Source organism: Urocampus carinirostris, chromosome 3, assembly GCF_059441175.1.
Source record: "Urocampus carinirostris isolate Australia breed hairy pipefish chromosome 3, RoL_Ucar_1.0, whole genome shotgun sequence".
Classification (NCBI taxonomy): domain Eukaryota; kingdom Metazoa; phylum Chordata; class Actinopteri; order Syngnathiformes; family Syngnathidae; genus Urocampus; species Urocampus carinirostris.
The window spans coordinates 43,109,905-43,128,433 of record NC_142351.1 but is presented as its reverse complement, the minus strand read 5'-3'; the positions used below and the strand labels follow the sequence as shown (position 1 = coordinate 43,128,433).

General features: G+C 38.8%; 1 protein-coding gene across 4 annotated transcripts in view; it reads right to left on the bottom strand.

Moving 5' to 3' along the window:
• Positions 1-18,529, bottom strand: part of LOC148369773 (glutathione synthetase-like) — a 36,449-nt gene that overhangs the window by 9,815 nt on the left and 8,105 nt on the right. For 2 of the 4 annotated variants that reach the window (XM_088331954.1, XM_088331957.1), the window contains exons 3-7: positions 11,273-11,405; positions 9,366-9,511; positions 8,168-8,243; positions 2,381-2,520; positions 1,964-2,080 (exon numbers count right to left, since the gene is read on the bottom strand). In XM_088331954.1, coding sequence (XP_088188080.1) covers positions 1,964-2,080; positions 2,381-2,520; positions 8,168-8,243; positions 9,366-9,511; positions 11,273-11,404 — 611 coding nt within the window. In that variant the 5' untranslated portion in view covers position 11,405. Of the gene's footprint in view, positions 1-1,963; positions 2,081-2,380; positions 2,521-8,167; positions 8,244-9,365; positions 9,512-11,272; positions 11,406-13,879; positions 13,980-14,051; positions 14,562-18,529 lie in introns of those variants that run through there. The other 2 variants (XM_088331956.1, XM_088331955.1) reach the window with 2 other exon arrangements.

Here is an 18,529-nt window from a genome sequence, read left to right as displayed (position 1 = left end):
GAGTAGTCCGCGGTGTATGCCCGGATTTATATACCGGCATTTCATTGGCTAACCAATGTGTCAATCATCATTTGAATCGATCGCTATTGGCTAAAGTTATTCGGAGCCTCGGATAGGCTAGAGGGCCGAAACAAACCCTGCAATTGGCCGAAAAAGATGTGTCAATCATCAGTTAAATCGATCGCTATTGGCTGAAGTTATTCGGAGCCTCGAATAGGCTAGAGGGCCAAAACAAACCCTGCAATTGGCCGAAAAAGATGTGTCAATCATCAGTTAAATCGATCGCTATTGACTGAAGTTATTCGGAGCCACGGATAGGCTAGAGGGCCGAAACAAACCCTGCAATTGGCCGAAAAAGATGTGTCAATCATCAGTTAAATCGATCGCTATTGGCTGAAGTTATTCGGAGCCTCGGATAGGCTAGAGGGCCAAAACAAACCCTGCAATTGGCCGAAAAAGATGACTGAATAGCAAGCTTGCTAAACTACGCCATAAAGAAACATGTTTCATTAGTCTGTATTTGTAAATATTTTACTCTCCTGGATTTACTCCACTCACGGTTGTAAGAAGACCATGGTTGCGTAACATTATTGAACGTGAGAACTTAGGTGAGCTATGCGGCTTTATATTTTTCCGGTATCTTGTTTTAGAACGATCTTGATGTTGCTGTGATGAGTTGAGTGAATTAAACTCAATTCCAAGTGTTTATTGTCATATGCACAGTAAAGTTGCGAGCGAAAAAGAAAATAGTAACTAAGGAATGGTTGGCATTTCTTGAATCCCAAGACTAACTTTCCGAATTATATTTGAAATGATGCATTTGAGTGACATCGTACGGACACCACATCCGCACGTATCTACGACACGTATTTGCTTCTTTGCAAGCTTTGGGAATGTTGAGGGGGTAATCAGTTTGACTGAATCATCTGACTGTTTTGTCGACGTTCCCATTGTAGCGCCTTATAATCCGGTGCGCCTACCTATGGAAGATATAGGACCAAAAACTATTTTTTGGGGGTGCGCCCTATAACCCGGTGCGCCCTATAGTGCGGAAAATACGGTATATATATATATATATATATATATATATATATATATATATATATATATATACATATACATATGTATGTGTGTGTAAACATTTTTCAATTGTAAAAAAGTTAAAAAAGTTTTCAAATTCGAAAGCAGTTGTCCCTTTTCCCAATATGACGTCAGTTTTCGCCCGATCGGAAAAAAATATCCGATTATCAGTCATCTGCTGCCACACTATAATATTCTGTCATCTGACAGTACTTGTCAGAAACATTCCAAGCATCTATGTATAATGGTTTTGACACACTGATGCTGTATGTTGACGCCAACTTACTTGATATTGACTGCTGTGTTAGTTGATTAACGGCTAACAGCAAATGGGTGTTTTAATGAAGCACAATTATTATTGTCTAATGCTTTTTTTAATGTAAGAAATGGACATAAATGAGTATGTGTTTTAGACTGCAGCTTAAAATCTAGTGTGGCTTGTACAAAGACAAAATTGAGATTCTTTAATTTGTGAATCTGGCTTTTAACTCATACAATACCATTGACGACTAAGGATGTCAAACATTGGTTGTAAATTTGGTGCCACATGTAACGTTAGATGCCAATCCTTCATGTCCCATTTAAGTAGGCTGAATAAAGGCTTGAGTGACAATATCTGATATGTTCATATCGTTTTTTCCTTCGAAAAATAAGGAAAAATGGATAATTGACTTGTAAAAACTTTAAGGGCACTTATATCAGAACTGATTCTGACGTATTTTTTCTTTTTTGTAGAGAATAACTTAATAAGGTGCATTCATTCGTCCAGGATTAACTGTAGTAGTCTTTTTTTCTCACTCCTACCCACCAACTATTAAAGATCCATTTCAAATTAGTGAGCTGGCAGTGAATGAAGGTTGAATAAGCTTTTCAGTTGACTTACCGCTTTGCTCCATAAAGCTCCCAGGCCTTGGCCAGAGCCTTGGACAACCCCAGTGCAGGATTGTTGTCAACGATGCGGCGGCTCTCAGCCGGCTGGCCAGCCATCGTAAGAATGAGGCTGTTGCAAATAGAAATATTATCTTCCAAGGTGAAACTGTCGTAGTCATTAAACTTGTAGCCACATAGGATATTTTAAATCCACTTTTTAAAGGTACATCAAAATTTGTAAACGTGCAAAATGTGAGAAAAATGTACATGTTTTTTTGCTTGAAATTTCTATATATTTAACTGTTAATATTCCAATTTTTTCCCAAGGTATTGCAGGAAAGCCCCTCACATTGAGTCATTGTATAAGTGAACTGGGGGGGAAAAAATCTGTTTGTCCATTTTGGGGGCATGATGTTGACAACTACCTTACCGGTGTACATTAGACAATCGAGATGCGACGCCTCCAGCAGCAGCAGCGATGGTGTTGATCTCTATCTGTTTGAGAGACGTTTGTCCGTCCTCATTCTGCTCCCACATGTAGTCTGATCGATTAATCCCCAACACAAATGACTGCAACAAAGAGTAAATTACATTTCGATAAAGGCGTCTTTGAAAAGAAACTAGTATTAGGGCATCAAGTACCATACCTGTCTACCTTGGCCAATTGCTCTGCTTGGTAATGATTGCAACTACCCTTATTAAGCTATAGTAAACCTTACCAACACAGAGCAGCACCTACAGTGCTGTCCTAATAATAGCAGTGCAACATGACTAACCAGAATATCTCGGGTTTTAGTATATTTTTTAGCGTTACATGCCAAACAAGTTACCAGTAGGTGAAGTAGATTCTCAGAAAACAAACAAGTCCCAGCATTCATAATAGGCTATGCAATTGGGCAAATAAATGAAACAACAAATCAAAAAAATAAATTAAAACCACATGCAATGTTAACATACATGTTTGAAAGGGAGTAGGAAGAAGCATATGCTTAGCTTACCCCTAGACCACAAGCGTCAAACGGGCGGCCCGCGGGCCAAATCAGGCCCGCTAAGGGATTGAATCCGGCCCGCGAGACAACACTTAGAGAAGCGAAAGAGAAAAACAAGCTTTTTTCCTTTTCTCTCTTTCCTCTTTCACTCTTCATACCCTTCGCGCTTTCTTTTCTCTTTTCTCACCTTCTGTCTTTATATTTCTCTTTGGATTTCTTTCTTCCTCCCCCTTTCTTTTTCCCCTCTCTCACAACATCTTATCTTTTGTTTTTCACGCTCTCTCCCTCTCTCTCTCTTTTTCTTTCTTTGTCCTGCCCTCTCTCCTTTTCCCTCCCTCTTTGTCTTATTTCTTTATCTCTTTTTCTTTCTCTTTAATCTACTAGTCCGGCCCCTGACAGAATGTTTGTTCTATCGTGTGGCCCCCGAGTTAAAATGAGTTTGACACCCCTGCTCTATAGTAAGTGCTCATAATAAATCTGCATTTTATTTCATTATTATCATATTATTTTTCTCATCGCTGGATTTTTTTTTTTTATTGTTCGAGTATTATTTGAATGTTTTAGTGATCAGAAAGATGGTTTTTATAACTTTTCAGGGTTAACTTGGATGCTTTTGGACAATTTGAGATACGATCACGATCCTGGAATGAATTGATCTAGTATGTAGAGGTATAACTGTATTTTTAAAAAATTATGATGTGGAGGAGTTACAGTAAGTCCATACCTGCCAAAACTAGCGCCTTAAGGGTTAAGAATACTGCCTTTCACCCCTTAAAAAGCCGACTGCTTAAAAAAAATCGACCGCTTTTTTCAAATTCAAGCAACAACAACAAAAATCTTGACTTAAGATAAATATTTTTGTATACTGCTGCTTTATTTTGAAGTGTGTCTGGGTATTTGTGCATGTGAATAAACTGCTCCAACGATCGCATTCGATTTCGGTTTTGGTAAGTTTGCCCCTTCCAGTTTTAAAGCAGCACATGCTCCTTGTTTTTATTTTAAAACGCCGAAGTGAAAGTTCTGCTTGAAATGCGTCATTTCACAAAAACATGTTTTCCCCAGAAGTTTTCTTGGAAACTGTTAAATTATTAAAATAGGTCACTGAGAATGTTGACACGATCGCATGAGTTTCCCAGCTACATGGGTGCTATCATTTAATCATAACATTAACATTTTGATAATCACATTATTCATTTAGTGGTTGTAAAAGCACATCCTATTTGTCCACTTATTTTAGTGAAGTATTTACTTGTTGAATGTATTCTGTAGAGCATATAAACCCGGCACAAAAATGACTGTTTCAAAAGGCTCGCTTTGGAATGCATGGAATGACAGCGTCCCCTTTTGGACAGTTCCAGAACGTACCATTTTCACCATGCACCATAATGAAGAGAGGACAATAATCAGTCATATACTGCAAAAATCTGGCCTTTATGGAAGGGTGGCCAGAAGATATCCATAAAAAGTGTCGTTTAAAATTTGCCACAAGTCACCTGAGAGACACACCAAACGTGGAAGAAGCTGCTCTGGTTAGATGAGACCAAAATCGAACTTTTTGGCAACGATGCAAGACGTTATATTCGGCGTAAAAGCAGCACAGCTCATCACCCTCAACACACCATTCCCACAGTCAAACATGGTGGTGTCAGCATTATGGTTTGGGCCTACTTTTCTTCAGCAGGGACAGGGAAGATGGTTAAAATTGCTGGCAAGATGGATGGAACCAAATACAGGACCATTCTGGAAGAAAGCCTGATGGAGTCAGCAAAAGACCTGAAACTGGGATGGAGATTTGTCTTCAAACAAGACAATGATCCAAAACATAAAGCAAAAGCTACAATGGAATGGTTCACCAAAAACCATCAAGGTGTTAGAATGGCCAAGTCAAAGTCCAGACCGCAATCCAATTGAGAATCTGTGGAAAACTGCTGTTCACAAATGCTTTCCATCCAACCTCACTGAGCTCGAGCTGTTTTGCAAGTAGGAATGGGCAAAAATATCAGTTTCTTGATGTGCAAAACATCGCAGCAAAAGTTCGCGCTGCAAGGTAATAACTCAATGGGGCTGAGTAATTCTGCACACCCACTTTTTCAATTTTATTTGTTAAAAACGTTTAAAATATCCAATAAAGTGTGTTCCATTTCATGATTGTGTCCCACTTATTGTTGATACTTCACAAGAAATTACAGTTATATATCTTGATGTTTGAAGTCTGAAATGTGGCAAAAGGTCACAAAGTTCAAGGGGGCCAAATAGTTTCGCAAGCCACTGTATCTAAGACCACGCCGATAGAGGCATGATCTGGTCAAGCATCCCTGGTCCACATAAAAAGAGGAGCTGATCGAAAGCTCACTCTCTCTTTTCTACTGTCTCGCATAACGGCGGCACTAAGCGGCCGTGCGGGCCTGTACTGCGGCCTTGAGTCAAGCACGCGGGCCACACGTTGAGGCCATGGCGAGCACGAGACCGCATCTCTCCGCAACAACAAGAGGAAGTTTTCAGATTTAACACATGTTTGCTGGCTCTTGGGAATGAGCGTTTTTCTCTGTACAAGGAAATCTCCCTAAATCGACTAGCATTATGGCAGGAAACTTTTGTTTTATGCTACTTTCAGCAGTCGAGAACTTCTATAATCTCCGGCGCCTTTCCCTCCCCCCTTTTTTACCCTATCGTTAATTCACTGTGTTAGTAAATTGGGTGTCTTATTTCCATTGGCCTGGTTCATTGATTCCATTTTCTTGGGATAAGTAATTCATATCAGAACCCAAAGAGCTCAAGTAATAAAGTAAAGTGGAGCACAAGCAACACCTAGAGGCAAATTCGTTTCTCGATTGCAGTAAAGAATAATTTGTTTCAATCCTAACGATTTTCAAAATTACAGCTAGGAAAATCCCAACAATTCTTTCATATTAGTGTACTTTCACAGCAATGGTCTTATCATATAACCTTGAAAGTTCAGCTGTGTGCTAACCTCTTGTAGAAGGACTTGTTTTTTTGCTTTTTAATGAGAGTTCTGCGTGTCTGTGCAGCATTTTTCATTTTTTGGAAAATTCCTCACTTTAAGAGAGGGGCAGACTCGTTCTTGCTTGCCTTTTGGTGGGGGAACCAGAGTGCATTCAGATTTTTTTTTTATTTTGAAACTTTGGAATAAATGTCTCTTTAGCTGTATTTTTTCAAAGCCTGAATACTCCGTCTGGTCTTGTAAAAGACATTGGGTTGTTCTTCGCCTTCAAACAAGTACTTTCAAGGAATTTAGACATGTTCAAACTTTTGTTTACGAAACAATGGTTGAGGCTTGAAAACGTACTTTTTTTAATGAAAGATGAGGGTTCAAATTTTCTTTTCAATGTGCTGTATTATATAGCCACAGAACAACATTTTCTTTAAGGCTTCAAAAATGAATCAAAATGGCAAAAAAATGGCTGGCACCGGAGAAATGTCTGGCATTAAATGAGTTAGGGACAATCTTTGGAATATTCTCAAAAAGCTCATATAGAATTGCAAATAAAAAGAAGATTTCATTTTTTTCTACTTGGATACGTCCACGCATTTAAAGCAGTGATGTCAAACTCAGTTTGGTTCTGGGGTCAGATGAAGACTTTGTTCTCAGGTGGGCCATATCAGTAAAATAGTTTCTTCTCAAAATTTTAGCTTTGTTTTTAAGTATCATGCTTTATCATTCCGACTTCTTGAGTAGCCTACTCTACATATTATAATCATGGATGACAAGTGATCTCTTCTAAGCGTAAGACATTTATTCACACACATAATGGGCAAAAATGCTTGGCATTCAATGCAATTACGGGCTTATACTCACAGTTGACAGGGTATACAAATTATTCTTAAAAAGAATAATACTGTACATGTCTTAGTCGTGCTGCTGGTTTTAAATAAATAAGAAATGAATACAAAATAAATGTTTTTGAAGTACATCGAAAGATTAGATCAAACTACTAGGCTCGACCCACTAAGTCTGCCCTCTAGCCGCCAGAGGGAGGAATGGGTTTGCATTTATTAAAAAGAAAAAATCATAACTTTTGAGAGAAATTACCTAGAGAGTCTCTTCTATTTTGATATACTTAGAAATTTATGGCAGGCCGGGTTAGATCATCCAACGTGTGGTGTCTGGCCTGCAGGCCTTATGTTTGACATGTCTGACATATTTGGCCAATAGATGTCACTGCATTTTGTAGTGCAACCAAAAATGAGTGCTACACATCACAAGGAAAAATTCATACTCGTGGACTCAAATGCACAATTTTACTTCTCATTTTGTTGCCCAGCCTCTTTGAGGTTTTTGGGTACCTGTAGCAGCAAGATGGCAGACAAATACGACAGCTGCCCTTATGTGAGTCTCATGTCATGTAACATAAATGACAATTTCTTGATCTAGGAGTATTAAAAAAAAACTTGTGTATATAATACTCAAGTCAAGTCATGCTTATTTATTTAGCCCTTAATAACAATGAGTCTCAAAGGGCTTCACAGACCACTGACTAATGCAAACCACAGAATTTTATTACACCATCCCATGATCTAAAACCTACATGAGGGCAAGGAAAAACTCAAAAACCTCAACATGAGGAACATGAAGAAACCTTGGGAAGGGACCGCACATGAGGTAATCCCTCTGCCATAATGACCAGGCTGCAACGCATGTTGCAATAACAATTAATATTGTATTAGATACAAGACTGTATCTGGAAATATAAAATTTAAATCTTTTTTTCCCCTCCCAGCCTTTTTGGCAATTATTTAAGCGGGGTGACCAACAGCAAGACAAACACACACACATAAACAAAGGAAATTAAAAAAGGGAAAAAGTAGCAAGAAGCACACATAATTTTTTTTTTGCTAAAGCATAAAATATATATATTTTTTTTTCGATAAAAAATATTTCTAATCTTCTCCATGTCTTGAATATACCTTACATTTATTTTGCAACTCATTTTTTTCATTACAAAAGTGTGACTTGTATTTGGTAAAAACACTATTGTCTGGGTGACCTGAACTTTTAAATGGTAGTGCATGTTTCAAATTCATGACTTTAGTTTTCAAGATTGCCGAATGCATTCTCACTTTCAAAACGTGGAGTAACAATTACAGTATCCCTAATTGTAGCGAGTAAAGTGAGTCGCCTCAAATTTTTAAAAGCCCCAGTGCACAAAAGCTTGCAAATCTGGACAATCCTGATAACCAGGTTATGCAAGTTAACATTCATACCGTACCTTCACTACTCCTTCTTTTACGATCTGCTGGTGGATCTTGAACAACCTCGCAGTGAAATCATCCACCTTTATTGTGCTACAGACAAAAATATTGGTCTGAGGAATAACGTCTTGAAAAAAACAAAATAATTGCTGTATGCATCTAATATGTAGTGAGTATATACATATAATTTCATTCTTCACATACAGTGCTTTGCAAAAGTATTGGCCCACAAGAACATTTTGACATTATGCCATATCTCAGGCTTCAAACGTATCAAGAAAAAAGCAAAATATTTATCTTCAACATTTCATATTGCGCTAACAGATAAAAACTTGGAAAGACGTTGCAAAAATATTGGCCCCCTTTGAGTTAATACTATATTCAACCTCCTTTTGCTGTGATCACAGCCAGACATCTTTTTGAGTATGTCTCAATGCCTTTTGCACATCTTGAAACTGAAATATTTGCTTGTTCTGCCTTAAAAAAACAGCTCAAGTTTCATAAGGTTTGATGGTGATTGTTTGTGCAGTTTTTTTCCAGATCTTTCCATAAATGGTCAAAAGAATTTAGGTATGGACTTAAGTTTGGCCATTCTAACACCTTTGTATTGTTAGTTTTAAAAACTTCCATTGTAGATGTTGCTTTTCAAAAAACCCCACACAAACAACGTTAACGTACATGTTCGAATGGGAGTAGGAAGAAGCAATTGCTTATTACTACCCCCAGACCTCCTTAACAATTGCATCCCACATCTAGATCCCCTGTGTTTTTACACGTAAAAATAACTCATAATTATACATATTTACATTGACTCTGTGGATACAGTCTCTTCGTTATCATCATTATCACCATCACTACTTCGATCACCTTTTTACCGTCATCATTATAATTGTTGTTGTTGTCATTTATTTACCATAAATGCTGTCTCCCTACATTTTCAGCATATAATTTAATTAAGAGTCATAATTTGGTTCCACTTCACCACAGTGTCTCACATGTTGGTGATTCTGAGAAAATGTTGTATTTTTAGCTTGGAAGCCTGAAATGTAGCAAAATGACAAAAAAGTTCTTGTTGGGGGGTATACTTTCACTAGGCACTGTGTATGCAAATATATTAGTTTATTTTTACATAGTTTTACCATGCATTGTTCTATGATAAACATTTCCAGTTGTGGTTAAGAGTTACAGCCCAAAATCACGAAGTTGGCATCCCACCTGGAAAGAGCCTCTTGCAGGAACTTGGGATCCTGGCTGATCTTATCCACCAGTGTGTTGTAGTGAGTTTGCAATTGTACGGCTTGGAGGTAAAGAGCTTTTGGAACAGGTGTGGGAAAGAGCGTCAAGGGAGCGTGAGTCACCAACTAAAATGCAAATGGAAAAGGTGATATACTTGTGACTGCTTGGAATGAAATGCAGATCCACTTGTGAGTCCACCCCCAGAAGTTAAGTTTTAGACAAATGTATTAGATCCGCGTGCCCACTGGATATAACATTTAGATAAAGGTGTTTCTCAACTGGTCTGACCTCTGGAACCACCATCCCACCCTAGTTATAAGCCTTGACCCAAATAAAAAAAACAATCAACTTCTTAAATTCTTTGAATGCAAGGATTTTGCAGTTTATACCAGAGACAGTAGAAAATATTCACAAAAAAACAAAATCGGGAAAACTAAAACAAATTCAAGTCCCATATTCCCAACTACGGCAGTAGCTCAGGAGGTAGAGCGCTCGTCTTGGGATCAAGGGATCCCAGTTTTAATCCCGGCTCGTCCGTGTTACATGTCAAAGTGTCCTTGGGTAGGACACTGAACCCCTAATACACCCAATAAGCAGGTTAGCGTCTTACATGGCTGCAATACAAGGCCGCTATTAGGAAATGTGGAACACATTGTAAAGTGCTTTGGGAAGTCATTGACTTGAAAAGCGCTATACAAATGCAGATCATTTCATTTCACCAGTGTATAAAGCACTCCTTCACAATATTCCCTTGTGATTTGTTTAATGGGAGCACTAGAATACGGCACATCAAATTAAAACTACAGTGTGTTGCATTTAAAAAAAAACACATGAAATTCACAAAAATAAATCTTGGGAAATCTGGTGATACTATAAAAATACTACAGAAAAGCCACAAAAAAAACACAAAAGAATAACTACAAAAATACGACTACAGTAATACAAGAAAAAGTATTTAGTTTGGTACAAAACATTACCTTAAAACTATAAAAATACGACAGCAGTATTATTATAATACTGGCACAGTATTGCTAGAAAAATACTACAGTAACACTACAACATACTATAGAAAAATTACCAAAAAAATCCAGCACAGAATACTCCTGAAATGCTACAAAATACTATACTCATACTACAAAAAATGTGTTGTGATAATACAAAAATACCACAATAACACAAAAAATACTATTTTAATACTACAAGGATACGACTGCAATATTAGTATAACATACGACAGGAAAAACTACAAAAATCATCAACGGAAATGCAACAAAATTTCTGTACAAACAAAAAAAATAAACATTAATACTTTAAAAATAGGGCAGCACGGCGGCGCAGTGGTTAGCACGTCCAAATTGTCACTAGGTGTAAATGAGCGAGCGAGTTGTCTGTCCCTGTGTGCCCTGGCAACCAGTTCAGGGTGTCCCCTGCCCACTGCCTGGTGATTGCTGGGATGGGCTCCAGCACCCCCGCGAAACCTACTGAGGATAAGCGGTGAAGCTAATGAGATGAGAATTTAAAAATACTCATGTAATACTATACTAGAAAAATACAAATACAAAAACACTACAAAAATGATATAGTAGTACTATACTATTACTACTATAGATATACTACAAAAATACTACTATAATATTACAAAAATACAACTACAGTAATACTACACATATATTAAAAAATACTTAGAAAACTACCAAAATAATGGAATTGTGGCCATCTAATATTAAGGAGTTCAAATAAACCTCAGGTAATTTCTTTTCTTTTTCTTAGGAATATTTTTTCATGGCAAAGGCCCGCGACCCACTGAAAACAAGGTCCACGGTTCACTTTGGGTGTGACCCACCAAAGGAGAAAAACATTTTTTTTAAAAAAAAGTGAATTCTCACCTCTTCTGAGTTGGGGGATTCTTTAAGTCTCACCAGGAAGCCATGCATCAATGCTACGTCTTTTGCCAACGCTGCTAGTTCATTAATTCGGCTTGTGTTCATCAGTAAATCAGCATGTCTACCCTCAGCCATCCTGTATGATGTTCAAAGAATTGAAAGGACAGTTAAAGGTAAGAGAATTGTGTCGCATAATGAACAGTAAACACGAAAAACTGCAAAAACAATAAAACATTTGGCTTTACTTACCAAATGTTACCTGTTTTATTTTTCCGTATCATTCAAAACATAACCATTTGAAAACCTTCACTTTGAGTTCAGGTACATTATTCGAAATGTTAATTGCTCACAACTCACCCCGAATATATGTGTAACACAGGCATGAAAGGGCCTGGGGCTTTAAAAAGGGAGAAGTGTGTGAAGAAAATATGGTATACTGTATAGTTGCGAATGACACGCACCCATAGTTTCTGATTACAAATTGGAACAAAATTTTGCTTGACGTTTTCTCAGATCAAATTAAGCAATGAAAGCTACACACATTGTTGAATACATGCAGCCATTTTGCAAATCATTCTTTTCAGCATTTACATAGTTCCATAAGGAGATATTATTCGCAAATATAATATCAGTTTCCATTGCTACGCAGATGACACTCAACTGTATCTTCCGATGGAGGAATCTGCTACACTAAACTGTTGAAATTTGGAGGCCTGCCTCACTGAGTTAAAAGAGTGCATGTCACTCAATTTCTTGCGCCCTAACTCTGAAAAGTCCGAAATGTTAGTTATTAGTCCATCTGAATGCCGTGACTTGTTCTCAAAAACTGTCTGAACATTGACAAATGTAAGATCACCCAGAGTGACTCAGTAAAAAAATTTAGGTGTCATATTTGATCTGTCCTTTCAAACACACGTGAAGAATATTACTAGAACAGCTTTCTTCCATCTTTGCAACATTTCTAAAATTTGTCCTATGCTGTCTAAGTCAGATGCGGAGATTATAATTCCCGCGTTTGTTACTTCCCGTATCGATTACTGTAATGCACTACTCCCTGGTCTCCCGAAGTCCAAAATCAACAGCCTTCAGCTGGTACAAAATGCTGCAGCGAGGCTTTTAACTAAGAAAAGCTGGCCCCCTCTTAGCTTAAGATGTGATTTTAAGATTCTGTTGTTATTATACAAAATCATGCATGGATTTGCTCCCTCATATCTTTCAGATTTATTAGATCAGGGGACGGTGTAATAATCGTCTGATGTATAAAATAATCTGTGGTCTGTGCAGCCCTTTGAGACTCTTTGTGATTAGGGACTATACAAATAAGCATGACTTGACTTGACCGCACTATGAAAACAATACCAACATAACAATGTATTTTTTTCACGTTCTTCAAAGTCCAATTCATCAACAGATACACCAGATAGCTGTTTCCCATCTTCCTGCTTTTTGTGTGTATTTTTTATCTTTAAGGACAACATACTGTTTTTTCTATTATCTATTCTCTCCGGTACCGTGATTAAAAATTGGGTGATAATGAGATAAAATGCAATGCGCATTACACATGAATACATACAGTATTCTTGCAGGCGCTATCTTTGGGAGGGTGGGAAGAAATCCCACTTGAGAAGGCAGAGCTGTGCCGCTGCACAATAGTGCAACATTCATTTGGACAGGTAACTTAAAATTAGTTTTACCTGGTTATATCAGTATCAGAAATTATTTTCCCCCCATTTTATTAACACTCCACTTATTGAAACATAAATATTTTGTTTGTTTGTTGTACATGATTCAATTGTTTGTTTGTTTGTACATGATTCAGATTGAATCGTTTCTTGTACATGATTCAATTGTTTGTTTGTTTGTACATGATTCAAATTGAATCGTTTCTCCGGCGCCGTCACGAATGGCAGCCACTCCAGCAGCTCCCGTGTTATTTTTCGATTGTTCTCAGTTATTTTCGATTGTTCTCAGCTTAGGGATGCTGCTGGAAAAGTGAATTTCCCTTCGGGGATGAATAAAGTATCTATCTATCTATCTATCTATCTATCTAGTGCCCTGTACACATTGGTTAACTGCTGTTAAAAGTGTCGATAAAAATTCTTCAAACATCATATTGTTAGAAAATGATATAAGGAAATTGTGAATGTGTTTAATTGCTGTTGAGAGTGTCAATAAATATTGTTCAAACCAAAAAACGCCTCAAACGTACGATTCACTCTGGGAAGTCCCACAATACCACCCTCGCAACCTCAAAATAATTTCTCCTCTTATATACATAATTCATGCATGTTAACTTCTCTTTTTTAACTTCAAAACAGTAATTTTCTCATAAAGTTGGTATATTTTAGTACCTGATTTTTTTTTTAACCCTGAATAACCCACGTGTCATTATTTTCCAAAGAACGGGTTTTTGGTTTCTTTTGGGTTAAGGAAAACCTGTTTATCATGTTATTAAACTCACAAAAAGAACTTAACCCATCATTAAACACAAAAACAAACAAGCTGACAATGCTATGCAGTCTGTAAATGATCTCAAATAATGCATTTCATTGAATTCAAAGTAAAACATCAAAACATAATAATCAGGCAATTGCAAAGGAAACTGCTCACCTTTTGGCAATATGTGCACTTCCCAGTAAAAATGAACTGTAACATTCGCATAAGGTATCCGAAGCGCCTCCCACAAAATCTTTGCCTGTGGCGCGAGCCTCTGTGGGAAAGTTCTAGTAAACATGAGCTTTTTCATCCTCGTCACCGTCACAAAATCAAGAAAAATACTTACATTGTTCGTTTTTTACTGAGAATGATATTTTTCTGCCAGAGTCGGACACCCAATGGTAAATGGACACCATTTTACCACATGATGATGGTCTATGTCTTTTGCAAATATGCCACATTCACACTAACATTTGTAGTATGCAACTAGTACGCCGTGTTCATTATCTCACACTCTAGGTGAGCTCGAACACAAACCTGCATTCCTAACACTTACTGTAAGACCAACAGTGGAGGTTCTACAATAAATTACTACCTCAGCGGGATCCCAAATTAACAATTCCCAGACAAATATTTAACAGTTATAAAATATGTTGATGTATGTGTCAATTGCGCAAATGCTGAAATAAACATAAACACAATATATACATAAGAATGGCTAATATGTTTTTCTAAATGCTTCAAAATGAATACAAATACACTGTATAAGTAAAAATGTCAAATACTTATTGAAATATGCTTTAACAAGTCGAGCCAAGTCAAGTCATGTTTATTTGTTTAGCCCCTAATCACAAGAAATTCCAAAGGACTGCACAGACCACAGATTATTGCAAACTACAGACTACTATTACACCATCCCCTGATCTAAATCCTACATGAGGGCAAGAAAAAACTCAAAAACCTCAACATGAGGAAAACGAAGAAACCTTGAGGAGGGACCGCAAATGAGATAATCCCCCTTCGAGGATGACCAGGCGGCAACGCATGTTGCAATAACAATTAATATTGTCGAAGTATCAGATTCAAGACTGTATCTGAAAACATAAAATTTAAATCATTTTTTTCCTCTTCAACATTCCCTCCAAGTCCATCCTCTCCATGTGTCTAAACCAACCGAGTACTCGTTGATCCACACGCTGGCTCAGTTCCAATCCTACTCCAGTTCTGTCTCTCAAAATTTCATTTCTCGTTCTATCCAATCTTGTCAACATACTCAAATTGTTAGCATTTAACAGTGAGCATGAGATTGTTAGCATGTAACCGTAAGAATGACATTGTTAGCATGAAGTCGTCCACATGTAGCAAATCACACAAATTAGAAAACAGACTACAGAAAATGTAGTTGTCTACTGAAAAGAAACACAAACTTGAACTTTCTGGCTCTCCCTGATGCAAAATCTTCGACAAAATCGCCATGAGCAGTGTGCTCCCCTACTTTGTGATAACTGCTGATAACAGCAAGGCGGGTGAGCCGTTCCTGAGACATGTTTGACCTCAGGTACGACTTAATCAATTTCGAAAAGCTCCTTTCTGCTGGAGCCACAGTGACTGTCAGAGTGAGTGCATTTAACTAAAACAATGAGAATACATAATAACTGAATTTAACAGTTTTGTAGCACAGTAGAATCAAAAGGTGACAGGAGATTGCCTGGGTGAAAACTGAATTAGTATTGGATAAGCATAACGAGCACAATAAGCAAGCACGCCATCACGTATACGACAAAATTACTATTAGCCCTTCATTAATGACATGGATACAAACCCTCCTTAATCATGTAAAGAAAACTACTGTAGTTGCATATCTATATCCTGTGCTCATTTCTCCTCCTCTTTTCCTTTTTTCCTAAATCAGGCCCCGGAGGGCTTGGTATGTTTTCTTTCCATCTGTTTTTTTTCCACTCGTTTAGTACGTAAACAGAGGCCCATACCATAGCTGTCACTCACGACAAGCGGTTAGGGCTAAACCAATTCACCTGAGCGAACTCCTCATCGTTTTTGTATTACCGTATTTTCCGCACTATAAGACGCACCTAAAAGCCTTTATTTTTTTCAAAAGCTGACCAAGCGCCTTATAATACAGTGCGCCTTATATATGGATCAATATTAAGATGCAAAGTCCTGAAACTAAGGCAAGCAGCCGCCGACTAGATTTTCCCCCGAAGGCGAAGTAGTGCGCGGTGTATGTTGGGATATATATACAACGGCGTTTCATTTCCTAACCAATGTGTCAATCATCATTTGAATCAGTCACTATTGGCTAAACTTATTCGGGGGAAAGGAGGCTGATCCTTTTCATCATTTACAGGCTTGCATAGGCTAAAGCGGGGCAAAACAAAGCCTGCAATTGTCCGAAAAAGATGAATGTGAATCACACGTTGGGTTGCACTACGGCATAGAGAAAACATTTTTTACTAGTCTGTATTTGTAAATATTTTACACGGTTGGATTTACCACACTCACGGTTGTAAGAAGACCATGGTTGCGTATCATTATTGAACATGATGGCTTAAGTGAGCTATGCGGCTTTATATTTTCCCAGTAACTTGTTTTAGAACGATATTGATGTTTCTGTGATGAGTCTATTTTTAAACTAAATTCAATTCAAAATGTTTATTGTCATATGCACAGTAAAGAACCACGTTTCCCTGCACAATAAAATTCTTACTTTGCTGTCCACACAGTTACCAGCGAAAAATAAAATAGAAACTGAGAAATGGTTAGCATTTCTTGAATCCCAAGACTTTAACCTTCCGAATGATGTGTGGAACGATGCATTCGAGTGATTGGTGACATTGTACAGACACTGTGTCCGTACATGTGTGAGACACGTATTTGCTTCTTTGCAAGCTTTCGGAATTAAGGGGGTAATAAGTTTGACTGAACAATCTGACTGTTTTGTCGACGTTCCCATTGTAGCGCCTTATAATCCGGTGCGCCTTATGTATGGAAAATATAGGACCAAAAACTATTTTTGGGGGTGCGCCCTATAACCCGGTGCGCCTTATAGTGCGGAAAATACGGTACATATTTTATCCATTTCACACAATTCAGTAAAATGTGCAGGAATTTTCCTGTATTTTCAAAGTTATGAATAATGCACCTTATTTGGACGACATGGGCAACCAACTAATTATTTTGTGTATCGTGATGAAAACGCTCTGAAAACACTGGTCTACTAGTGAGCCCAAGAGCCAAGAAGAGATCCACAGGTTCGAGAGCATTCTCCATTTGGGCCCCGGTGCTGTGTATTATTTGCCCTCATGTAGGTGTCATAATAGTCTGTAGTTTGCAATAGTCTTTGATCTGTGCAGCCCTTTGAGACTCTTTGTGATTAAGGGCTATACAAATAAACATGACTTGACTTGACTTAATAGAGTAAATAGACCCGCCCTCCTAATCAGAAGGAAGTGTTATTATAATTATTGTTATTTTACATTTTTATACGGAAGCTCGTTACACAATCCATGTTCCTTGTTGAGACACGTTTTGATAAAAACTCACAGAACAAAATGTAAACATCCAAAAACTAGCAGAGCACCCAGGGCAATGTAATTGGGTAAGCATTAGGAATGAGCAGAGCTATACACATCGTGCTATTTAAACTGAAGGAAACTCCGTTGCCAACTTTGTTGAAGTATTTTGTGACATTTTTTTACAAAAGAACTTTGGTCACACCTTATTTGGTAACAATTATTGAGGACAAAAAGACAGTCGAAATAAGCCCTTTAAATGGTATATTTGTATTGACATGGGACACGGATGTTCTGGCCTTGATGCGGCGAGGGGGCTTGCGTGTTCCAGTGACCCCGGAGAGCGATACCGTCGGGAGCTTGCTCCTGGTAGGGTCACCCATGGCGGGCCGGTCTCCGGGGTAGGTTCCAGACAAACAAAGACCCCAGCGTGTCGGTACGCTGTGAGGTGGCAGCCCCACCAACCGACTATCCTGCGGAGGGCTAACAACTCACCCAGGAGAAACCCCCTTTGTTACGAAACTGACCAGAGAAAGAAGCCGGACTGATCAACACGGTAGCGGACCCCAGCCTGCCCCCGACCAACGAGTACGGATCGACCTTCGTCGGAAGACCCATGTCGCCACCTAGAATGTCCAGACACTCCTTCGCCCCGGAGCTGCCACCCTGCTGTCCCGAGAACTCTGTCGCTATAACATCACCCTGGCAGGGCTCTGTGAAGTACGATGGCAAGGCAATGGTGAAACAACAGCTGGCAACCATTGCTACATCTGGAGTGGCCCCGAGAGTCGGACCGGCCTTTACGGTGTGGCTCTTGCCATTCCAAAATCCCTCCGGAGGCCCCTCATCAGCTGGACACCCATAAGCAACAGACTACTATCTGCTCGCTTCCTCCACCATCACGGCAAGATGAAAGTGATCGTCGCCTACGCCCCCACCGATGTCGTTGATGAGGATGCGAAGGACGCGTTCTTTGACCAACTCCACCAGGCTGTCGACCAAGCCCCACCACACGACGTCATCATCATCCTCACTGATGCCAACGCCACTCTATCCAGCAATGATCGGTCCCTCGGCTCACCTGTCGGTACCACCTTCGTTGACAGTACAACAAACGACAATGGCAACCGCCTCCTCCTCTGCCACCAAAACAACCTCTATGTTGCTGACACCTGGTTTCCCTGGAAACGCATCCATCACTGGACGTGGTACAGCCCAGATGGCAGAACCAGGAAGGCATTGGACCACATCCTGATATCACGACGCTGAAAGTCGTTTGCTACCAACTGCAGAG